Here is a 25,602-nt window from a genome sequence, read left to right on the forward strand (position 1 = left end):
AGACTTTTAAGTCACTGTTTTAGTTTATTAATTGAAATCTGCGGGTAGACCTTTCTTTTTGCATAGGTTTTAATCCAAAGACAATAAAAATGTGAAACCAATTGGAACAGGCAGTGGTGAAGTGTAATTTGTAGGAAAAATTTAGAACCTGGTCAAAAATAGAAAGAAACCCACTTTTCCTTTTAGAGAAAAAGAAATAGGATTAATATATGAGAAATAGCTTTACTTCACTAAAAATCATGAAAAAATCACCAAAGTCTCTGGAACATGCCTTCAACCCACTACTAAAGTTTCACCCTCAGAATCACGGTAGGTTTTGAGATAAAAATGGTTAAGTATATGCTACCCTTGGATAATAAAATAATTTTAATTATTTTTGTACTAATCCAATGGATCCCAAATTTTTACAGTAACTCGTTGATGACATGATTCAGATACTACTAATTTATCAGTGTCATATGTTACTATTTGACTGTAGAAACAAATTTTGGATGAGGAATCGGCTTAAATGAATAAAGAAAATGTTAAGTCCTAGTGACCTTGCAAATGAACCCCGAATAATCCTTAAAGCGACCCCCACCTTCCTTGTGAAGTTCTAAGTTGTAAGAACCTTAAATATGTACACAATCACCATCAAAGTCAACCTCGAGTTTTAAACCATAACACACCTTACTTCATGAAGATAATGAAAGTTTAGAACCTTGTTTAGGTGAATGCGGCCGAAATGCAACTTTCACTTCAACAATAAGTCATGTCTCGTATCCTTCATATGAAAGCATGGAAAATTTGAAATTTCTACATATGCATGTCGTGTAGAAGCTAATATCGCCGACAGAACCTACGAGCTCCACCCCACGCCGGAAGAGGAACCCGCTGCGGAGCTACATCACACAGAAGTTGAGCCCGAGCCAGATCAAGACCCCAAAGACCTGCTAACTTTCTCTGAACCTGAAGGCAAGCCCCGGTGCATGCGTCCCTATTTTTAAATTATGCAATATGTTGATGCTTATGATTGTGCATTTACGTCTATAGGAGTTGATTGAAACCTTAGATGCATGAACTTAGTACCTTTGATCTGAACACTAGTTGCTAAAGTCGAGTAGTTGCTGTGCTAAATAGGACTCGGTAAAAGTTGAGTGATTGCCTGTCACTCACGAGTTATAGGAGTTGTTGTTTACTCATACTACCACTATAAGGATGACGGACGGGACTGGGAATGGTTCCAATGTGGTGATTTGCCTCGTCTGTCTAGTAATGAACTTGCTAAGGTTGAAACGTGTTAGCGTTCGTGATCAAGTGTTTGAAAGTACTAATCTCATACCTAGTATGGGATGGGGAAGCCTAGTACCTGATTGAACTGGGGCGTGGCTTATATCCCTGCTGTCCTTGGAACGTCGTTCCCATGGTGCATCATGTGGGTGCAAGTGCGGTCACAGTACGGCAAAGGCCGGGACTATGGAGCATTGCATGCCAAAGGAAGTTTGGACCTGACACGTGTGTAGGGATCGTTGGGGATGGCTAACAAGTGAAGCGACCCTTTGTGGTGTGCGGATGTCATTGGATTGGGTTTGCTATGCATGGTTAATAAATTCGAATCGATTTGTCTGGCTTTCACAGTTTGGGATTGCTTGATCGCTATTCCGCACTGAGTAAAGATGGAACATGATGATGATATTAATCTTGATGCTTGTCCTTTAATTGTTTGGAAACTATGCTTGCTTAGTATAAGTTGCTAATCTAGACTGGTTAATGAACTTAGAACTTGAGTTAAAGTATTGAAAGTAAGGACCAACTTTAGTCGCTTTTGGCAAAACAAACCCACAGCCAAAAAGCCTTGCATGTCTAGGAGTTGGTGAAGTAGTTATCACCTATCAGGCAGTCTTGCTGAGTATTAGTATACTTAGCCTTGCTTGTGGCTATGTTTTCAGGTAGTGCTGATTTCGAGGAAATGGTTACAAGTTTGACTTGGCCTAGCCAACTCCCTCCGGGTTGGATGGTCGAGTGGAAACCGTCCTCAGACAGCGTGGATCGTGGGAATTGATATCATGGCCGGCTTTGCCATGGTATTGTGTATCGTTGTGTAGCTTCCGCTTGTTTTACTTCTTCTTTGTCTACCACCTTGCAAACTCTGTTTGAATTTCGTAAACTCTGATGTAATAATTTGCTGAACTATGTTAATGTGATGGGAATGTTGTAATCTCTGTACCCACTCACCTTCGTGTGAGCAATGCTTCTCGATCCTGAGTAAGTGGTTTATCGGATGAAATTCGACGGACGACCAAGTTGGCTTGGTTAAAGTGCATGATCGCGTGTCAGATGACTTAAGTGCATTTTAGTTAGGTTCATTTGGGCGGTTCTGCCACACGGCACCTCCTCCACTCCGCCGTCCCTCTTCCACCGTCGTTGCCAACCTTCACCACGTCACGGCCGTCGCCCACCCTGACACCGACACCACCCCCTTCTAGGCCCCCAGCGCCTCCCGCGACCTTCGTCGCCCGTCCCCCACCACGCCGACCGCAGGCCTCGTCTATGCTGACGTAAGCCCGTGGTCGGATGACATTAGCTTTTTCTTTTTTATTTCTGGAATATGTTAAAATTGCTAGAAATTATAGAAAAAATTTTAAAATAGCTAGCACTAATAGGAAAAATGTTAGAATAGTAGAAATTTGTTGATACCTACTATAAATTCTTTGAATAATTCTTTTTATTTTATTTCGTAGATATTTGATGATGGTTGTCAATGACTAGCAATTCATTGTAAAATTAGAAAATTTATAAATTATGCTCGGAAATGTACATTATTGCCATGCATTGTTTTATTAGCGTAAGAAATTAGTGGATAGTGCTAGAAAATATATAAATAGTGCCAGAAATTGTAAAGTTCCAACTACTTCTTAGAATAATTCTTTTTGTATTATATTAGTTATAATGGCCTTAGTCATTTGTTTTTTATTGCTACAAATTGCCTTAGTCATTTGTTGTTACACAATTTATAAGTAGTGCTAGAAATGTGCATAAAATATTAGAAATTTGTTGAAGCCTACTAATTTTTAGAATAATTATTTTTATATTATATTAGTTACAAGAAATTTTATGATGGTTGTGAATGACTAGCAATTCACTATAAATATTTTTTTAGCCATTTATTGTAACAAATTGTATAATTGTTTCATTCCTTTTTTAAGTCATTTATTATAACAAATTGTATAATTGTTTCATTCTTTTTTTAGTCATTTGTTGTAACAAAATGTAGAACTATTTGTCGTTCATTTTTGTAGTCATTCTTTTTATATGATATTAGTTACAAAAATTTTGATGATGGTTGTGAATGACGAGCAATTCACTGTAACAAATTGTACAAGTGTTTATTTCTTTTTTGTAGTCATTATTTTTATTGTTGATGCCTACTATTTCTTAGAATAATTCCTTTTATATTATATCAGAGGACGAGCAGGCCCGATTGGACGAGGAATACCTAATGGACTTGATTGCTCAAGGTGGCACGAATGATCAACCAAAATGAAAAGGTCGATCACAGCTAGATTGACATCTACCTCAACATGTCTAGTGATGGCAACATGGAGGAACCAATTGTCAAGGAAGGCAATGTTGGGCAACACGGCGAGGTATAGAAATTATTATATATAAACATGATTTGAATTCTCTACTTATCAAGATTATTGGGAATTAATAGTTCTTTTATTTTTCAGCCATCTAGATCGAGCAGCAGGCCTAAACGGAAATGAGGCAAGAAGGAAAAGTTAGAGAGCCGTATCATCATCATGAAAATTGATGAAGATGGTGAACCAAATGCTCCACACAATGCTAAGACCAAATTGGTGAATCAAATTGGGTTTCTTGTTAGAGATTACATCCCAATAAGCTTTCAGAATTGAAAAAGCTCTGAAATCGAGGAGAGCGTCGCTTCCACAAGTACGGTCCCCATTAGCATGGTCCTTGAGCGAGAGAAGGAAATGATATGGGAATAGATAAAAGAAAACTTCACATTCGAAGGTGTAGACAAAGAAAAAGTGAAACATTGGAGCTTTCGAAAGGGTGCAATTGCTTTTCAGACGTACAAGAAGAACTTGAACAAAGACTACATAAAGAAGGGCCTTACACCAGATTTCACGAAGCATCCGAAGTTAAGGGATCACTGGGATTCGTTTGTGCAGTTCAAGCAGTCGTAAAAGATCACTAAAGCAACTAAAACCAACACCGACAATGCTTAGAAGAAGAAATACTTTCATCATCTTGGGCCAGGAGGTTACAAGAAGGGGATCATGAAATGGCAGATGATGGAAGATGACATAATTGCTCAGGGAATAGTACCACAGACTCTTGAATGGTCGAAGCAAGCAAAGCATTACTATTATGCTCATGTCGGCACTCTCAATCCTGAAGATGGATTATTTGTGTTCGACCAAGAATTAAGAGTAGCGGCTACGAGTCTTGTTGAGTTAATAAAGGCAACGACCGAAGGATCTTTCATGCTTGATCGAGAGAAGGACGAGCTGACTCTAGCACTAGGTAATCCAGAACACCCTGGACATTGTCGAGGCAAAGGAGTAATTCCATGAAAGTTTGCCTTTCGTGAGCACATTGATTCCTACAGAAGTCACCAAAGAAGTAAGGCTGAACACACACGACAGTTGTGAGAGTTGCAATAACACATAGTTTTGATAGATGCAAAAATGGAGGAAGCAATTGACTGGCGTGTGGCTCTAGCTCCTAGCAAACAAGCTAGTGAACAAGCAGTTGCATCATGAGGAGCTAATGTTGACATAAGCCCCTCTCAGCGTCGAAGCAGCATCGCTTCCACGGAAGCACCAGCTGGAGGATCTTCTGACATATTTGAGAACAACCAACACCACCCTATGGACAACAGCACCGGGCTAGCCCCCTGTGAGCTTGTTACTCTCGTGAAAAACAAACTCATCGTGATGGCTTATGGTGTGGTTTAACAACTGACACAAAGCCAAACAATTCATGGCGTGAAAATTCCAGCTCGCGATTACGCCAAAGTTGGGGCGGACCGAGTGGTCGACGGTTGGGATGACCTGGAACTGGAGATCCCTGGAGGTGATGGGAAAAAGAATCTAGGAGAAGCCATCCATGGTTGAATTCTATGGCCTAAGCGCTACATAAGGATTACGCAGCCAAATCCCCCAACCTTGGGATCATCTCCTCAAGGTTCAAGGGCAAGATCACCTACGCCATCTGCCAGGGCACCCTTTCCACTACCAGACAAGTCCACCAGCTAACTTGGATCCTAGCATGAGTCCACCAGCTGACAGAGATCCTAGCATGAGTCCACCTCCCTCTGTTATGAGTAAGGCTACACGGCGAAAGACACCTTTAGTTCCGCCTACAATGGCTACGAAGAAGATGCAGAATAAGCTAAAGGAGAAGCAACCGGAGCCCAAGAAACCTTATGATATGACTGATGCGGAACTCCACGCAGTAGTGGATGCTTAAGTTAAAGCTCATTTCGCACCAAAGTCTCCCATGAAAAAAGATCAACCACTTGATCAGGTTAAATTTTGGGCTTTCATTAGAAGCATGGAGAAAAAGGCAAAGAAACCACCGCTATCTGACTACGGCTGCTCAATAACAAAGGCTTTTCAGAAGAAGAAGAAAAGTGGGTCAAGTATTCCACAACTTAGAACCCAATCCAACCAATCGATTGCCCCGCTCTTGGTGATTTTGGAGGTTGATAAGAACCTGCTTCTATTCGCCAAAGATACAAATCTCACCCCAGCTCAACTTCGAGGGGAGGATCATGTCCCAAAGCACTCTAGGGCTGCTAAATGGAAATTTGAGTTAGGGAAACCGCTTGTGTGGCCGCAGTTGGTGGACCGTCTTCCAATGAAGATGTACAAATTGCACCAATGGTACATAGAGGCTTCAACCAATGGTTTACTCATGCTCGAAGTTCGAATTAGAGATCAACATTATTTCCATGGTGATGCCATTATAAATGTGCTGTTAGAGGAACTCTATTACCTCTACAATCAAGACGCACTTGATAAGTCACTCATCAGGTCCTGGGTTCTGAAAGTCTTTAATTTGCTCTAACTTCAAAATCCCCGCTCTAGTTATTGTGCGATGTCTTAACTCCTATTCGATTTTATATCATGCAGGATGGAGATTTAAACTTGCTGGAGGAAAGAATACGCATCGGCTTCATGGACCCGGATATTATAAATAAGTCAACTATAAGAGATAGATCAAATCGGACCTTGAAAAATATATATAAGTTCCTAGAAAACCAACATTACAAGAAGTACATACTTCTACTGTACAACTTCAAGTGAGCGTATTTCCCATCTCTTTTATTTTTCAAAATAGCAGTTAAACATAAGACTAACTAGCTTTGGTTATGCATATATGTATAGCTTCCACTGGATACTCCTTGTTATTGCAGTTGATCCAAGCGCGGTCTATATCATGGACTCTTTGAGGAAATCAAGAGATCAATACAAAAACCTCATAGACATTATTAACAAAGCATGGGCTCGCTTCCATCGACATCAAGCAGATGAATTCAAGGAGGAACATGATTTCAAGCCTAAATTCCCATTATGTGTTGAATTTCCACATCTTGTGACACTTCCTTGAACACAACAAATATTTCATAACTTCTTTTGCCATATATACAGTGTTTGAGACAAAATCTAGGGAATAATTTATGAGGATACTATGTATGTGAGTTCATCCATGGCTTTGTAGGTCCCAAGCGTATAACCGACCACAAATTCAGAGTACGCATATAACTTTCTTAACAATAAATTAGTTCTAATTGTGCAGACCCATTTATCTACTATATAGTAACCTTTGCCAATGACACAGATGAGAGACATAAAGGAAGCACTCCTCGAGAGAAAAGAAATCAGGGTGATTCAAGAACAACTCAGTGGATTTCTTTTGGATGAGGTAGTAAATCCAGTTGGGGAGTTCCATAATGATGGATCAAATCTGCATCACGGTTAGGACTCGGGTTCATATTTGTTGATCCAAAATATTGAACTTGAAAAGTTGATGGAATGTAATATTATTCATATATATGTATGCACAATATATCTATATATATAATATTATTTCAAATGTAATATTATATAGAATAAAGAAATAGAAAAGAAAATGAGAAAAAAAATAAAAAAAGACCTTTAGTACCGGTTGGTATAAACAACCGGTACTAAGGCCCCCTTTAGTACTGGTTATTTGACCCAATACTAAAGGCCCTCCTAGTACCGAACTAGCAATACCGGTTGCACAATCGGTACTAAAGGGGGTTAGGAACCGGTACTGAAGGTGCTTTCCCTAGCAGTGAGCCACTGCACGCCCCCATCAACAAGGTGTCGTCTGTGCCAATTATGTGAGGGACGCCGCATGTGAGGACAGCAGGAACTGGGATTCACATGGACCATCTACGGTAACAAATCGGCAATGCCTCAATCAGATCATATGGTGCTCATGCACTAGCTTTTAATAGCTATTGGAGCAATGACTCCTTTGAAGTGTTGGGCTATTTATACCCTCTACCACCCATTTAAGTTTGTTGGAGTGTGCTAAAGACCATTGGAATGCAGGGCCGTCCCAGCAAAAACTAGGCCTAAAGTAAGGTCTACTAAGTAACCAAAATAATTCAAAAAATGTATATGGTACAATTTATAACACAGCAACATGACATATCAAGAATTGTGTATATTTAATCTTGGTTGCATAATATTTACTTGAACATCATCGTTCTTTTCTCAAGTGCTATCATGGCAAAATCATTAAGTCTTTCTTGTGTCAATGTAAAACACAAATAGGACTTCAATAGCTTGAACTTAGAAAAGCTCCATTCCACAGAAGCAACCATCACAGGAATGGTCAACAGAACTCTATATGCGATAGTTGCATTGGGAAAACAATCATGTCGCTTCAAAAACTTTAGAATTTCAACAGGGCCCATATTTTTATTTGGAATGAAGTCTTGAAGAAACTCAATTCCACATACAGTTCATTAGCATCAATATCAGATTCCCTCTCTCTTGTAAGGGCATCCTCAAGATTTTCACAATAAGAGATTTCAAGGTCTTATTGTCCAATAATTGTAATGTGTTCGAAGTAAATAAGAAACCAAAAATTTTCTGGTAACCTTGATATTGTTTAAACCTTGTTGTAAGCTAGGAAATAGCTTGATCAACAATACTTAGAAAATAGTTGATTCTAAATGATTCCTCTGCAGACTACGCGTGGAAGCATTTGTATAATCTGGGTTCTCATCAAAATTTCTGTTTTTTTAATTTCTCATTTCGTGCGAAATGTTGCACAAGATTCCATATTAAGTGCTATTCCCTTGGCTATCTCCAATGCCTCAAAGAAACTAGTTTCCTGTTCCCTTTGAAGAAAGAAATCAGCCACTACACTTTCTCGATCAATAGCAATATCAATAAGCATATCATTTGCATGCAAGTGTTACTCAATTTAAATCATATAATACTTTATACCAAATAACTATCGCCACTATAAATTCATACTCTCCAAGTTCATTAATTGACAGACCTTTAGCCTCAGTGCTCCTTTTACATCATTATCTATATTAGATACCATAATAATCTGATAGCTTTAACACTTTTAACATGACTCTACCAACATGTAGCTAACACTAACTTAATAATCCATCATGTCATGTGATCTTATCTTCTAGAATCTGCCATTTCTTAGTGAAATTAGCAAATGTTGTGTAGATTCGTTGCATCATCCTAAATAAATCTTTAGCTGTACCACAATTCTTGGCCATACCACAAAGTGTTAGATTAACGCTATGGAAACCACAAGCAGAATAGAAAGATTTAGGATTTACATCTAAAAATTTATTTTGTACCCCTTTATTGCCTCCTTTAATATTTGACTCATTATCATAGCCTTGCCCTCTCACATCATCTATATCAAGATCAAATTGCTTTAGTTCATTCCATAGCACATCAAAAAGTCATTTCCTAGTCGTATCATTTACATCTACCAATCCTAGAAAGGATTCTTCAATGGAAACACGACTTGAAGATGTATCGACATATCTTATAATTATAGACATTTGTTCTTGGTGACTTGCATTAGGGGTACAATAAGGTATGACATAAATACTTTGGACTCCTTATTTTCTAAATAATTTTGAATTTAATAGCAGAAGCAAGCATGTGTATCAACTCATTCTAAATCCTAGGACCAAGATAATGAACTTGAGGTTCTTGATTTGAATACGATGAACATGCTCTTGAAAAATAAGGTCAAATTTAGCCATCATCTCTACCAAAACCAAAAAAATCTCATTACTATGATCATAGAGTTTGCTCTTACTACCATGAAAATGCTAGATTATGCTTCGCAAAGAAATTTTACAATCGAAACAATTCTGAATAAAAATTTTCTCTAGTGGTCTTTTCCTTTCTAGAGTTGTCCCTAAGGAGGTTTATCAATATTTTTATCCTTTTGCAATCTAGTACGCAACTCATAACATTTGGTTATATTCAAAACATGATATGCACTTGTCCCATGCTCTGTTAAGTCAAGTAGCAAGATGTGTCCAATCACTAAACCCCTCATTTGCCAAATAACCTTTTCGATCACCTTTTTAAATAATTTACAACTAAGAAAAAAATACTCTATTGAGCTCCTTAGAATACGCAAATCAATCCCTACTGCAATGATCTCCATTTGATAGTACCCAAGCATAGAATAGTGCAGAAAACCTTCTACAACATCTATCCTTAGGACCTTTTTGAATTGATAAGTCTCTTCTAGGGCCCATTTCTACTAAACTGTCAACTTGTTTGAAATTAGGGTATTTGTATCATTAATCAACCTAAACCTCAAAAGATGATGTGGCACTCATGGAAATGGCATGATGAAACACTCCATCAAACAATGGAGAGTTGAAGTAGAAACCATGAAATGAAACTGGTCATCATGAAATGAAATTGTATTTGTATCATTAATCAACCTAATAAACATCTTAAGATGATGTGGGACTCTTGTAAATAGCACCAAGAAACACTCCATCAAATTTGGTGGGGTCTAGTTATCAATGAGGGTAGCGATAGTGGAGACCAGTTGTCAATGAGGGTAGCGCATTGTCGAGCAAGCTACTTCTTCGTTCTTGCAACCATAAAAAAACCAGTCTGATAGCGTGCCTCTTCCTCTCCCCACCATGGCATTGTCTCCTAGAGCAGCGGCGTATCTCACAACGGATTCGGAACCCATCGCTTCGTTGTCGCCCACACCCAGCTCCTCCACCAATGTAATAAACAACTTCCATTCTTGAACCTTTTCCCACTTATGCTTTGATGTCTTCCTTCCCTTTCCTTGGAATTGGCATTATTAATTTAAAACTCATAAGGGTCTGAAAACAAATTGATGCATCCTTCCATTTTCTTGGAACCGACACTATAAATTTGAAATACTTCCACAGTGTCAAAAAATGATGGCTCAGAAGTATCATGTTGTATAGTGCTCTCACGGCCATACTAAGATTTGGGCAAATGATGTCGTCAGAAAACAAATGTTAGGGAATCCCCTTGCTTTTATGGTTTTATCAGCGAAAAGGTTAAGAATGAAACTCACAAGAGACTTGAACTTGAGAAAGCTGCCTAGGTGACACTTGAATAGCTCCAAAATCCCATGGTGGAATCATCCCATTCTAGAACCTTTGCCTCTAACTACAACAACTATAGACAGAAACTAAAGTCGCTGTTTGCCACCAATAGTTTCTGAATTGTTCGTGGTTGGGAATATGCTGTGTATATGCTTTGAATTTTCATCACCACTCTTTGTTTCTCTATCCGTCCTCCAAAAGATCAATCTCCATCTCCTCTTCACACAAGAAGTTTACTAGCATCCACTTGACCTCCTCGCCACACCTCATATGTTTTTTCCTCTAGATGGAAAAGGTCCAAATTACTCCCCTCAAGTATAGGTCAAGTCCAAATAACCCTTAAACTATTTTTTGATTCAGTTTACCCCACAAACTATACTATTTGGTTCAACTTACCCCATAATATGATTTGTCTTTTCTTTCTCTGTGCACAAGTGGAGTCTTAAGTTACAATTTTACAAGATGTTAGCAAACATCATAAGACATGTTAGAAAAATACATTATGATTTTCCTATAATTATTTGGATAGGATATGATATTCAATAATAAATTTATCCTTGAGATACAAAATATTATGAAAAAGAATGATGAAAAATTCATAATATTTATTTAACATAGATTGTGATGCCCACTATCACCCCACAAAATTTGTGCATGGAGAAACAAAAAGAACAAATTGTATTATAGGGTAAGTTGGAATTCCGCGATACTTGAAGGAAGTAATTTGTACTTTTTTCTTTCTTAGATATACATCTGCACTGCCATATGTTTGGGACTTGTATGATTACTACTTGACATTTTGGATATGATAATTATTTTAAATATATTTATCAAACATAGCCAAAACATACTTTTATGAAACATGTTCTCAAAATAATATTCATGCCATTTTCAAAGATCAAATTCAACCTATAGAAACTAATTTTTAAATAAAGTTAAGATGGATTGACAAAACCTCAAAACTATTGTGAGCAGTTACGGTTTAATGATCAGAATAGCTGATACACCTAAAGCTAAATCTAATGTAATGAAAAAGAAGTTACATAGTTTCTTAAATTTTGGAACAAAATATTTACAAGTGGCATAAAGCCAAGTAAGCGCCAAACAAAGACTATAAACAATGAGCTTGGGGCTTGCTAGTTTATGGGCGACCGGACCGAGGCTTTTGTCTGGTCGATTTCGGACAGCTTGTCGGTCCGACCAGTGCATTGACCCACGTGACGAGAGTCCATGCCTCCTCATTCACTTTTAAAATAACAAGAAAAAATAAATGAACAAAAAATATTTGCAAAACTTCTAATAAAATTTATATGACAAAACTCTAATACAAATTATTTGTGTGCAAAATGTTTGTTAACGAACTTTTATAGAAAAATTTGAAACAAAACTAGAGGAAAAAAATTGCAAAAAAATATTTGGGATAAAAGTTTTGAAAAAAAAAGATGTTTTGAAAATAAATATTGAAAAAAAATTGTGAGAAAATTTAGGAACAAAATATTCATGAAAAAAATCTTGAAAGAAAATTTAGAAAATAATTTGGAAAAAATAGGCCCGGCGGGACCGCTTGCAGAGCCAGCGGGAGAGCTCGGCCTCAAGCATGCGCCACCGCTCCTTGCGGAGGAGATCGCCCTAGGGACCGTGCGCTGCCACTCTCGGAAGGGGAGTTCTCCCCCGACCTGGCGACGCCTCCCTGCATGGGAGCTCGCCCCAAGAACAATGCGCCGCTACTCCTGGTGGAAAAGCTCTCCCCCGGCCTAGCGCCGCTACTTCCGGCATTGGAGCTCGTCGCAGGGGCCACGCGCCGCCGCTCTGGGAGCTCGCTGCGGCCCGCCGCCGCTGCCGCGCCTGATCACCGCGGCATGCTCGTTGCTCCCCATGGCCCCCCGCCTCTGAAGGTCGCCATCGTCATCAAGATGCCACTTCTTCGCCGAATCCGAGGTAGGGAGCCGTGGGGAATGGTTGAATGGAGGGCTTCGAGGTGAAGAAAGAGAAAGAGAAGAGAGAGAGAAAGAGGGGAGCAGTGAAACGGAAGAGACAGCTATTCCCCGACACATTGATAGTGGGTGGACGCGTGTGATTAGATCGACCGCTTGTTTCCAAACCGCCGATCGGCTGTAACATTAGCTTTGCACAAAAGTAGCCTTCTATACTTGCATATTCTCAAGTGTTTTATACTCTCTCCATCCCAAATTATAATTGATTTTATTATTTTAAGATTTATGATTTTTATTTTTTATCTAGATATAGCGTATATTTAAGTGTCGTAGCAAAAATTGTGAATCCAGAAAAATCAAAACAATTTATTTTTGTGAATCCAGAAAAATTAAAACAATTTATAATTTAGGACGGAAAGAGTATGATATAGTAGATTGTAGGGTTTAGCCGCAGCCTTCTCTCAACCCTTAGCCGCAGCTCGCAGGCGTTGTACCGGCGATAGTCTGCTACTTAAAATCCCTGATGTCAACCATGCTCGTGTTGCGGCCTTGCAGGTGAAGAAAACGTGGAGGCCCAAGTAGCCCGCTGCCCGCCGGGTGGGCGCGCCTAGCTAGCTATGCGCGACCTCGCGCAACGCACCGGCACGCGCCCTGTGCCCTCGTGAGCACACTTAGCATATGCCACTAAATATTCGGGGAACCGCGGGACGGCCGACAACCTCCCCGCCAACCGGCACTCCTCGTCTCTTCCCCTATATCACGAGCACCCCCACCACCCTTCACAATCAACAATCGGGCCAATAAATTAGTAGCCAACGATCGATTGTACTGGGGGATTATCAGTAATTACTAATTAGTAGGTGCGAGTCGATTGGCGGAGGAGATGAAGTTCGGCAAGTGGCTCAAGAGGCAGATCGAGCAGAGCCTCCCGGAGTGGCGGGATCAGTTCCTGCGCTACAAGGAGCTCAAGCGCTGCGTCAACGCCGTCTCCGGAGGCTGCCCGCCGTCGCCGGTGGAGGAGGCCGAGTTCATCGCCACACTCGACGCCGAGATGGAGAAGATCAACGCCTTCTTCCTCGAGCAGGAGGAGGAGTTCATCATCCACCACCGGGAGCTGCAGGAGGACATCAGCAGGGCGCTGGACCGCAAGGCCGCCGGGCTAGTGACGCCGGGGCAGCACGAGGCCGCGGTCGCCGCCATCCGCAGGGAGATCGTCAACTTCCACGGGGTCATGGTGCTGCTCCTCAACTACAGCAGCATCAACTACATAGGTAGCGTGATTGATTAACCAGAGCCATCAGCACAAAGATTCGTCTTCCTTCTTGGTTCGTTTTCTCATGAACAACTCCGGCCAAAAAAAAAAAAAAAAACTCCGGCGGCCATGGCTTTGCAGGTCTGGCCAAGATCCTGAAGAAGCACGACAAGCGCACGGGCGCGGTGCTCCGGCTGCCGGTGATCGAGGCGGTGCTGGAGCAGCCCTTCTTCGAGACGGAGACGGTGTCGCAGCTGGTGCGGGAGTGCGAGGCCATGATGGAGGCCGTGTTCCCGGAGGCGCCCGAGGGCCAGGCGGCGGCGCGCCAGGACCAGGAGGCGCTCGCCGTCGCCGAGCAGAGCATCTTCCGGAACACCGTGGCGGCGCTGCTCACCATGGAGGACGTGCGCGCCTGGAGCTCCACCAGAGGCCGACACTCGCTGCCGCCGCTCAACCTGCCGGACTCCGACTGGCTCCGGTCATTCCAGCAGGCGGCACCGATCCCCACCCAATGACAGTAGTCAATTGCCTTCCTCGCTCCTCTGTTTTTCTCGCCTCTTGGCACTTGGCAGCGCCCCGCCCGCCGGAGATGCTCTGCTTTCTTGCCTGTAATTTCCAAGCTTCTTAAGTTCTTTCTATTTATGCGGTACCATCCAACTTCCTAACAAAGTACTCCCTCCATTTTTCTTTACATGACGTTTCTAACAAAAGTTTTGGCCTGCTTCCAGTGCAAATCTGTAGTCAGAAACAGCAACTATCCACGAAGTACTAGCTTGTACTAAACTAAATAGTGGAAGTACCAAGGTGAGATGTGAGCGAGCATTCAAATTCATACTGAATTTGGTGCAAAAATTGTACAGTGTTGCTGTAATTTATGAAAGGATAGTTTCTCAGAGACTCTGCTTTTGCACTTTTCTTCTTTGATCACGGCTCCTACATTGTGCATGGACATCCGAACCCCTGACTAGGACTAGGGTGACACATTCAATCCGACACGGAACCAAGACAGGCGTCCGAATTCGTCCATGGATTCGATGCACGAATTCGGCATTTTGTTTTACTAACATGGACGTCCGAATAACACTAAAAGATAATGATATTAAATTCTAAAGAAAAATCGTTATTGATGGTCTGGACGGCATTCTGAATAATTTCTCATATTATCGAGACACTTGACACTTGCTAGGAAGATGAGTTTATTCCTCATCAATTAAAAAAAAGGATGAGTTTATCAGCAAAGTATGCTGCATAGACTGGCTTTTTTAGCAGGCATCAGAGGATTATGAAATTCAGCTGTGGGGCAGCTGCTTCTAATGGGTCAAAAGTCAAAATGAGATCTCGGAAACGCATTGCAGAAGCGGCGAAGCGTTGAACAAATCAAGCCGCCCTTGCTATTTCAGATCACGTCACACAGGAGTCAACCCATTGTTAGCAGCAACTCCTCTTCATTACTCTGCAGGCACTTGGTGCTTGATGACACACTGCTGCAAACAGATAATTACACAGCGATAATATAATTTACCTGAAAACATAGGCTATCTTCATAAAAATCAGACGTCACACTTGCAGTTGCAACGGGAGACTACGCGAGATCGATGATTCTTCGGATAAAAGAATATTCCACAATGTGAGTGCAAACTTGATGCAGGAGCTGGTTTTGCTTTCTTAAAGGAAAAAAAAACTTGTATCCGGTATTATCTGTGTATTATTAATACTAAAGTCGCTATGCATGTATATTGTTTAAACTAGGGTCAGTATCTGTAAGGTTTTTTATTAAGAACCTAAATGAAGCCGCCGGCACTGCTAACGCTGTTGATTCGCTCATGATCAAATATAAAATCTTTCAAATGCTTTTGCTATGCTAGTCCAGCAGAACATTCTTGGCCAGAGGGTGGATCTTTAGATGGCAGATGAGAACAGGCAGGTAGGTATAGTTGGACGAGAACCGACGTGCATGTCCAAGGTTTCGTGCAGGATATTCCTCAAAAATGCCCAGACTCCAACAGACATGGTGCCAAGTTGCTTCTTCAAAACCACGCACACATCTGGAAGCGGCGGAAAGGGCTAGAACACTTTTCTACTCTCGGTGAGTAAAGACTCAAAGAGTTCGGCAGGGCTTATGAAGTGACAGCGAATAGCGTTGGACAAGAGGTCTGCCATGCCCATATGACATTCTCACAAAAAAAGAATAGTACTATTCAAGGCGCTACACTATGTGAGGATGCACAAAGTTGTTCATTCAACCACAGGGACGTTCAGTAGTCCAAAAAAAAAAAGCAAACGCACCCAAACATGGTACAAAATAATAAAAGAACCTAAAGCACATAGCCTACTATTGAGCATCCATCCATACTTTTGCAAATATTTGTATCAAAGTGGTATTTGACACATTCACCTTGATGTGTTAGCGCCCCCCTTCCTTTTACAACAATGACCAGAAGCGGGGTGGAACTGTACCATTGAAGAACAACCGCGTAGATTAATTTGAAAAACGTGACTTATCTCATTTCAGCTAGCTTAGCTATATGTGCCCAAGACTCAACCCCGACCAAATTTTGGAACTTCACTGCTTTTTTATCCCACTCAACCAGTCCCACGAACATTTGTGTTTTATCATTTTAAAAAATAAATATTTTTTCGAATTTTTTTTTATTGATGTCCATGCGGAATCTAGCAGCTCCCTGCACCCACACCGAGGCTATGCATTTTTCGAGTCAATGCACGGTGCTTGGTGTCCATTGAATCAAACGTGGGCTTTCAATTACAAACCCATACTGTAGCAGCTATCTACAGTTCTACACACTTGAATACTTGATAGGTGGACTACCGCAATTCAATTCAGAAGTCTTGCCCCTTTAGAATTCAGTGGCACACAAAAAGCGTTTAGTAGAGCCCAATGTAAAAGAATAGAGCCCACTCCATCAAAACCTGAAACAAAAGGCCGAGCGGGCCCATTTCAGCGCAGCACTTGGCGGGAAACACCACGCTCCTTCCCGCCCTTCCACTCTTCCCGCCGCCGCCCCTCCCGCCATTTTACCCTGAAACCCTCCCCTACCCCCCATCCCCGTCTCCCACCACCTCCTCGGCTCCTTGTCGTCCTCTCTCTTCCCGCCGGTGCGTCCGTCTCTGCGCGCAAGCCATGGCGTCTAACGGCGGCGGCAGCTCCCCACCTTGTAAGATCCAATCGCCATTTCTTCTGAGAATCGCATTCAATTTTATTCCATTACAGATTTCTTGTTAAGATTTGGATTTCTGAGGGGGGAAATCTCATCTTTGCTTTTGGTTGCAGCCGCGTCGTCGCCGGATGCTCGCCCGTCGAGCCCGTTCCCGGTCACCAATTCCTCCCCTACCCAGTCCACGCGCCGGTCTGGCGGGCGGCGCCGCCGCGGGTCCGCCAGCCCCTATCCCTCGTCCCCCTCCCTCGGGGGATTTGAGACGCCGCCGCACCCCGGCCGCCGCACTCCGTCCGGCGCCGGGGCCGGCGCCGCCCGGCAGCAGCGCCAGAACTGGACTGGCCGGTTCCCGCCGACGCCCTCCACCCCCATGTCTACCGACGACATCCCGCCGTCCTCCGACGCTGGGGACGACGAGACCGACGGCGCCGGCGCCGGCGTCGACGCCACCCCGGTGTTCGTCTGGGGCACCAACATCAGCGTGCAGGACGTCAACGCCGCCATCCTCCGGTTCCTGCGCCACTTCAGGGACCCGCGCGACGCCGGCCGTGTCGACCCGGTAATGGACGAGGGCAAGTACATGCGCGCCATCCACCGCATCCTCGAGCTCGAGGGCGGGGAGTCGCTCGACGTTGACGCGCACGATGTCTTCGACCATGACCCGGACCTGTACAGCAAGATGGTGCGCTACCCGCTCGAGGTGCTCGCCATTTTCGACATCGTGCTCATGGACCTCGTAGCACGCATCGAGCCACTCTTCGAGAAGCACATCCAGACCAGGATCTACAACCTCAAGTCGTCCATTTGCTTGAGGAATCTCAACCCATCTGGTAAATTGATTATTATTTTTGGCAGAGCTGTCACTGTTCGAACTTCTTGTGTTAAATTCCACATTGTCTGATCTAATTTGTGATACCCTGTTTGTTTTAGACATTGAGAAGATGGTGTCGATAAAGGGCATGATAATTAGATGCAGCTCGGTCATACCAGAGCTCAGGGAGGCTGTGTTTCGCTGCCTAGTTTGTGGTTTCTACTCAGAGCCCATCATGGTTGATAGAGGTATGATGTTAATATCAACATGTTCATTGATGCAATTCTGGCTTATGGTTTCATTTTCAATGAAACTCCTAAATTGTATTAATCAATTTCACATTATCTTGCATTTTATGGTGATTTCTCAGGTATTATACAAACATGATTGTGCTCAGTCCAATTGTCCTTGTATGCTATTGTCAGTAGATAAATATCTTATGCAATTGTTCTCTGAATCAATTTGACCTTTGCAGCCAAAAATATGGCACATCGAAATAAAGATTCCACTTAAACATATCGTCGTGTCTGTTAGTTTTCCTTTCTGTTGGGCATCTTATTAGTGAATCACCAAATTCAGAAATTGTTCTTATTGTCTGTCCAAGGTTTGGGAGTGCTTAGATTGTGTGGTGGTAACTAGGTGCTGTTATTCACTTACTCATCTTTACTGAGTTCATCTGGGCAAATGTGGTAACTTGTAAACTCTATTAGTCTTTAGTGAATAAGTGAAGCTTTGACCTTTTACTTTGAAATAGTAGCTGCTTCTTTCTTATAAAAATAAAATAGCTGCTTTGAAAGTGCATACTGTCCAGATGCATACAAAATTTATTCAGTACTTCATGTTGGTAGAAAGATGCATGTCATAGACAGATAACTTAAGTTTGTTAGTTTGTATCATAATGCCATGGAACTAATGAAGTGGCTTTGTTTTCTTCAGGGAGAGTAACTGAACCACACATTTGTCAGAAAGAACAATGTAAAGCCACAAATTCTATGACCCTGGTGCATAACCGATGCAGGTAGCTATACTCTACTTGTTGCCATTTTTTGTCTTTGCTAGCATTCTTAACAGATTCATTATCACATTGCATGTAACATTTTTTTTTACATGACTAGATTTGCAGACAAGCAGATCATAAAGTTGCAGGAAACACCAGATGAGATAGCAGAAGGTGGTACTCCACATACAGTTAGTGTCCTGATGCATGATAAACTTGTTGATGCTGGAAAGCCTGGAGATAGGGTTGAGGTTCGGATTGAACTTTGCTTAGTGATCAGTATTATAAATCTTGGCATGTGGTTCTTGTTTATGCAAATTGTCAATTTAACCCCTTCTGCTTTTACTACAGATCACTGGAATATATAGGGCTATGAGTATTAGAGTTGGACCTGCTCAAAGGACAGTGAAGTCTATATTCAAGGTTAAAAATACAGAACTTTGTTGCATTCTCATGTTTGGATTTCTTCTTAGCACAATGGCATTCAATCTTGTAGTGAAGTATTGTTTGTTGATATTCCTTCTTCATTTTCTGATGGTAATCGTCTTCATTCAGACGTACATTGATTGCCTTCACGTAAAGAAGACCGACAAGTCTAGGCTTCACGTGGACACTATGGATATTGACAATTCCAACGCTAACAATTCTACTGAAGAGGACTTTCTTAGTGATAAGGTATTGTTTTGTACCTACGCCTTTGTTCAACTGCATTTGCTGAATTCTTGTTAACGCTCTTCTTTTCTTTGTTGCAGGTTGAGAAACTAAAAGAGCTTTCGAAGTTGCCTGATATCTATGACAGATTGACTAGATCATTGGCGCCAAACATATGGGAGTTGGATGATGTTAAAAGAGGCCTCCTTTGCCAGGTAACATCGTGGAATATTTAGATGTCCTTATAGAAAGTTTGTCTCATAGCTAACCGTAGCATACTTGAAACTGTTGTTTGTGAAGCTTTTTGGTGGCAATCCCTTGAAGCTTCCTTCTGGAGCTAGTTTCCGAGGTGACATCAATATTTTACTTGTGGGTGATCCTGGAACAAGTAAATCCCAGCTTCTCCAGTACATGCATAAACTGTCTCCTCGTGGTATCTATACAAGTGGTAGAGGAAGTTCTGCTGTTGGTCTTACTGCTTATGTTGCCAAAGATCCTGAGACTGGTGAAACTGTATGTGTGACATTATTTTTTTTGACATTATTGCTTTGGTCTCTTTTTTATCTTGTTGAGTTGCTCCAATGACTTAAGCCATGACCTGTTTACCTTTCAGGTTCTTGAGAGTGGAGCACTTGTTTTAAGTGACAAAGGTGTTTGCTGTATAGATGAGTTCGATAAGATGTCTGATAATGCCCGAAGCATGTTACATGAGGTCTGTCTTATTGAAATATTATCTACATTTGCATCACAAAATATGAATATCCATGTAAACAAACTGTTGCGATCATTGTAGGTGATGGAACAGCAGACAGTATCCATTGCAAAGGCTGGAATAATCGCATCTTTAAATGCTAGAACATCTGTGCTGGCATGTGCGAATCCTACAGAATCACGTTACAATCCGAGACTTTCCGTAATCGACAACATCCACCTTGCCCCAACACTTCTTTCAAGGTAATTAACTCAATGCCTGCATGTTTGTTTTTTCTTGAATACACAGGATGCCTGCATATTTCAAAGTGAATGTGTGACATGGAAATGTTTTAACTCTTGACACGATTCAATATGCAGGTTTGATCTGATTTATCTTATCTTGGACAAGGCAGATGAGCAAACTGATAGGCGCCTGGCAAAGCATATTGTTTCATTGCATTTCGAGAACCCAAATGTAAAACACCAGACTCAACATTTATACCTGAAGTTTCTGTTACTTCTCATTTTCAAGGAAATAGATGCAGTAGCTTTTAATAATTTAACAAATACAACACTGTTCTCAGCTTATCCTGTGTCTTATTAGTTGTGCATTCATCCTGTTGTGCAGTTAGAGGAGCTCGAGGTCTTGGACTTGCCCACATTAGTTGCCTACATAAGCTATGCAAGGAAGTATATTCAGCCACAGTTATCTGATGAAGCTGCAGAAGAGTTGACTCGTGGCTATGTTGAGATGAGGAAAAGAGGGAATAGCCCTGGGAGCAGAAAGAAGGTAGCATCTCTGTTCTACTATGCGCTTAGTTGTTTCAATAGCATTTAAGCCCCTAATACATTGCTGCTTGGTGGATAGGTCATAACTGCAACAGCTAGACAAATCGAGAGCTTGATTCGTCTCAGTGAAGCATTGGCCCGAATGCGGTTCTCTGAAGTGGTAAAACATTATTCTGAGATCCTGGTTAGTGTTAGTTACATAGCAGTTTTGGTTCCTATGACTGAATTTTTTATGTCGTTGTTTACAGGTCGAAGTGCGAGATGTTGTGGAGGCTTTCAGGCTTCTTGAAGTTGCCATGCAGCAGTCTGCAACAGATCATGCAACAGGTCAGATCAACTTGCTTGGTTTTGTTCTTCATGCTCAGTTTTCCCTTGCAACCTTCGTTTCTAGTGCTGATGGTATTTTTGATGGATGATAAAAGGGACGATTGACATGGATCTAATCATGACGGGAATATCTGCAAGCGAAAGGCAGAGACGGGAGAACCTCGTTGCAGCAACCCGTAATCTTATCATGGAGAAAATGCAGCTTGGAGGCCCCTCAATGCGTATGACAGAGGTAAAGAAACCTTTGCTTTGTGATCCTGCCTCTTTCCTTGCTATCATCATTAGTTGCCCCAGCTGTGAGCTGAGTATTGTCCTGACTGGTGCGCAGCTGCTGGAAGAAATGAGGAAGCAGAGCTCAATGGAAATTCAGCTGCACGATGTAAGTGAAATTCAGCTTGCACTACCTTGTATGTTTATACCGTGCTAGCTTGGCACACGCTAATGTCTGCATGGTAACTTATTACAGCTTCGCGGTGCTCTTGGCACCCTGATGACTGAAGGTGCTGTTGTTATCCATGGAGACAATGTGAAGAGGGTTTGATGCCGATACGCACCATCTGCCGCATTGATGTGGACTGGTCTACAATTCATCCACGGATTGCCAAGAATTGATGAAATGTAGAGCTGAGCCATGCAGAATGCTAACTTTGGTCTGAAGTCTAAACTGGTCCTGATTGTGCTACTCCCCTAGATAAGATAGCGTAGTTTTGTGGTAGTTGTAGTTTCTTTTTTTAGTATTAATATTAAAACATAATATTCTTGCGTTGCCTGAGTTTACTGAATCAATGTAACTTGTATCATTTACGTAATCTGGCTCAGGGTCCTACTGAACCATATGTCCGTATGTAGTGTGTACGGGTCATTGGTGATGAGGTTAAAGAATAGTCACCGGTACTTCTGAACCAGACTGTCGTCTCCTTTCATCTGGACATCAATCCTGCTTGGATCTATATGTTTCCGTTGCTAGCACCGTGACAGTCGTATTCTCGTATTCCATTCATGCGCGTGACATGATTAGACCTAAGCCACTAATCGAAAGCTTTAGTTGCTGTACCTGTTGCTCGGTGGGCTCCTTCCCACGGATCGAATGTCGCAGTTGTAGGCAGAGGAGCGATGAATGGAGAGTGATTACGACGCATTTTTCTGAATCCACTACCCATACAAGGTGGAGAAAAGTCGTCAGGCAGTAGACCCACTACGGGAAGTCTGTTGCAGCAGCGAGAGGAGAAAGGAGAATGCGACACATCGGGCGTTCGTGTCACAGCAAAAGCAAGGACGTACCAGTCAATGAGGCTAAACAGAGTGTCCATCAAGACGACTTGTTAACGTCGTATCAACAGGAACATTGCGTGGACAACTGATATATGGCAGTTGCAGTCAACAAGTTGATGCAATGCAACTGCAGCATTCACAATGCTGAGTTTGCAGTCAACCGGACGTTTCCGTCCATGCGGTCAATCCAAGCCGCTCCCAGCAGCCCATGGAGGTGGGCCCCGCAGCTCCCCTACAGATTTCTTTCTCCTTCACCACACACTCTCTCTCCCGGCCTCCCCCTTCTCTTTTTCTCTCTACTTCCTCACCTCCCACCCCGATTCCCTTTTCCCAGATCCGGCGGAGGGGCCGGCGTATCCGAGCTCCGCGGGGAGCGGCGGCGTGCTGGCCAGGGGCGGCCCACCGCCAGGAGCAGCGAGCTCCCCCGGCGGCGCGCGGTCCCTGGGGCGAGCTTCCATGCGGGGGAGCGTCGGCGCCGCGGGGTGAGGTCTCCCGCCGGGGGACGGCGGCGCGCGGGAGGGGCGGAGGCCCCGGGGAGCTCCGCCGCCGTGGGCGCGGCGGAGGTCCCTGGCGAGCCCCCAGGGCGGATCCCGGTGGCGGCGGGCCCCGGTTTGCTCCGCCGTGGGGTGCGGTGGCGGGGAGCAACCTCGGCACGCGGCTCCCTCCGGCGGCCGCGGGCGGCCGCCCCGACTTTTGTTTTTCTTTTCTTTTTTATAACTATTGGTGCAAAAGTTTTTTACACAACTTTTTTCCATTTTTTTGCATATTTTTTTAGAAATTTACCGCCAAAGTTTTGCTTCAAAAATTTGTGCCCGAAATTTTGTTTTAGATTTTTTGATAAATTTTGTTTCAAATCTTTTGACAAAATCTTTGTGCGTACATTTTTTTTCTAAATCTTCCGGTCGCACGGTTTGTTTCTGGTGCTTTTTTAATTTTTGTTTTTCGATGCGTTTCTCTGATTTTTTTTGCTTGCGGGACCACGCACATGCGCGCACGTGGGGGTTGGGTCAGATGGTCGGAGATCGACCGTAAACTTGACTGCCCCTGGTGCATATGGATCTCCTTCCCACTGCCTGTACATTGCGCCGTCAGATGTATAGATCCAAACATGAATGGCGTGCCCTCTCCTCGTGTAGTTTGAGTGTTTGACATTTACATCCAAACCAAAATGAATGCCACATTTTTCACAGAACTCTAATTTGTACACTATTTTTATGGTAACATGAATACTCCCTGAACGAGGGGCTGGGATCCCTAATCTCCAGTTAATGGGATATGCTTTGCGCATGAGGGGGCTCTGGTTGAAAAGAACAGACCCGTCAAGGCCATGGTTCTACCTACCTGACAAAATTTAAACACTAAAATTTAAACACTAGTAGCACAGCTGTTCCATTACTCCACGGTTTGGACAGACAGATGGATTGAGGGACTCTCTATAGCAGAGATCGCGCCATGCCTCCTTCAGACAGTCGGCCCACGGATATGTAAGAAGAGAACGGTATATGAGGCTTTGTAGCACAGGAGGTACGGTATATGAGGCTTTGTAGCACAGGAGGTGGGTGAAAGATATTTCTGGAGCACTCACGGTACAAGTCCTCCTTGACTATCTGCACATCTGGAACATTGTAGGGGTGTTTGGGAGAGGGGTGCTAAATTTTAGCACCTCCATTTTAGTCACTTTTAGCCACTAGTGCTCCCAAACACCTAGGTTAAAATGGAGGGGTTAAATTTTAACCCCCCCATAATCCATTAGCCCCTCAAGAGGTGCTAAAATGGACTAAAGGGGTTAAAAGTGGTCCCCTTATCCAAAATTCCTCCCCTTACCCCTCTCTCTCTCCTCCTTCTCACTCCTCCAACATGGGTAAATAGGTCTTTTGTCAACATAAGTGCTAAACTTTAGTCCCTTACCTAAACACCCCAAGGGCTAAACTTTAGCCTCAACATTTGAGAGGGCTAAAGTTTAGCCAAGGCTAAATTTTAGCCCCTCCTCCCAAACAAGGCCGTAGAGGTGATAACACTTCAAGGGGTTTCAGACAAGATGCTTTGGAAGTGGACCAGGGACCATTACTTCACAACAGCGAGTGCATATCGAGCTTTCTTCATTGGCCAGCATGGGATTCCAGGAGTTAAGATTCTCTGGAAAGCAAGCGCTCCAGGTAAATGTAAATTTTTCCTTTGGCTTGCACTACATGGTCGCTGTTGGACTGCGGCAAGGCGTAAGAGGCACAACCTCCAGAATGACGACACTTGCTGCTTGTGTGGATAGGAACAAGAAACTATCAACCATCTGCTACTACGCTGTTCCTTTACAAAGAAAATTTGGTATGCATATCTTTCACGACTAACCTGGCAGGTGCTATCTCCTTCATCTGGTGAACAAACCTTAGCCGACTGGTGGATGAAAGCTAGAAGACGGGTGAGCAAGGAGGACAGGAAAACTTTCGACTCCATGATCGTTCTTGCGACCTGGTGTATCTGGTTAGAAAGAAACGCTCGCACTTTCAACAGCACGGAGAGGAACGTAATACAACTGATACAAGGGATCACCGAGGAAGCTTTGATGTGGGTCTCTGCACACTTCGGCCTGGTTTGGTTAGTTTGCTTATTTTTAAGCACCCATCACATCGAATGTTTAGATACTAATTAGAAGTATTAAATGTAGACTATTTACAAAATCCATTACATAAGTGGAGGCTAAACGACGAGACGAATCTATTAAGCCTAATTAGTCCATGATTTGACAATGTGTTGCTACAGTAAACATTTGCTAATGATGGATTAATTAGGTTTAATAGGTTCGTCTCGCTGTTTAGCCTCCACTTATGTAATGGGTTTTGTAAATAGCCTACATTTAATACTTCTAATTAGTATATAAACATTGATGTGACACTTGCTTAAAAATAAGCAAAGGAACCAAACGCCCCTTCAGCTGCTTAGCGCCTTTTGCTTCGCCAGGTTCGAATACTGCTAATGCTCTAGGCCCTCACCAGGCTGCTGCTGTTAGTTCAGGTCACGCCATAATGTCTATGTAACAGCAGCCTGCTTTGTAACGCTCGCACGG

At 42.7% G+C, this 25,602-nt stretch overlaps 2 protein-coding genes across 2 annotated transcripts; both read left to right on the top strand.

Moving 5' to 3' along the window:
- The first annotated feature begins 13,266 nt into the window (after window positions 1-13,266).
- LOC117855647 (SPX domain-containing protein 6) lies at window positions 13,267-14,721 on the top strand. Its single transcript, XM_034738031.2, has 2 exons — window positions 13,267-13,847; window positions 13,970-14,721. Exons 1-2 carry the CDS (start codon window positions 13,460-13,462, stop codon window positions 14,341-14,343), a joined length of 762 nt encoding a protein of 253 aa, XP_034593922.1. The 5' UTR covers window positions 13,267-13,459; the 3' UTR covers window positions 14,344-14,721.
- A 2,128-nt stretch (window positions 14,722-16,849) lies between these two features.
- On the top strand, window positions 16,850-22,174 carry LOC117858658 (DNA replication licensing factor MCM4). Its single transcript, XM_034741763.2, has 18 exons — window positions 16,850-17,001; window positions 17,118-17,831; window positions 17,932-18,060; window positions 18,749-18,830; window positions 18,928-19,060; window positions 19,161-19,232; window positions 19,365-19,484; window positions 19,562-19,675; window positions 19,761-19,973; window positions 20,074-20,172; window positions 20,254-20,414; window positions 20,532-20,628; window positions 20,782-20,943; window positions 21,022-21,102; window positions 21,191-21,269; window positions 21,365-21,501; window positions 21,598-21,648; window positions 21,736-22,174. Exons 1-18 carry the CDS (start codon window positions 16,968-16,970, stop codon window positions 21,808-21,810), a joined length of 2,553 nt encoding a protein of 850 aa, XP_034597654.1. The 5' UTR covers window positions 16,850-16,967; the 3' UTR covers window positions 21,811-22,174.
- The last annotated feature ends 3,428 nt before the right edge of the window (window positions 22,175-25,602 follow it).

Source organism: Setaria viridis, chromosome 5 (genome assembly GCF_005286985.2).
Source record: "Setaria viridis chromosome 5, Setaria_viridis_v4.0, whole genome shotgun sequence".
NCBI lineage: Eukaryota > Viridiplantae > Streptophyta > Magnoliopsida > Poales > Poaceae > Setaria > Setaria viridis.

What these genes read in the sequence shown, in the direction of transcription:
- LOC117858658 (XM_034741763.2), top strand. Translation starts at nt 16,968, where the DNA reads ATGGCGTCTAACGGCGGCGGCAGCTCCCCACCTT. An exon ending in AGGACTTTCTTAGTGATAAG is followed by an intron (nt 19,485 to 19,561) that starts GTATTGTTTTGT and finishes TCTTTGTTGCAG; the next exon opens with GTTGAGAAACTAAAAGAGCT. An exon ending in AAAGAGGCCTCCTTTGCCAG is followed by an intron (nt 19,676 to 19,760) that starts GTAACATCGTGG and finishes TTGTTTGTGAAG; the next exon opens with CTTTTTGGTGGCAATCCCTT.
- LOC117855647 (XM_034738031.2), top strand. Translation starts at nt 13,460, where the DNA reads ATGAAGTTCGGCAAGTGGCTCAAGAGGCAGATCGAGCAGAGCCTCCCG. An exon ending in CAGCAGCATCAACTACATAG is followed by an intron (nt 13,848 to 13,969) that starts GTAGCGTGATTG and finishes ATGGCTTTGCAG; the next exon opens with GTCTGGCCAAGATCCTGAAG.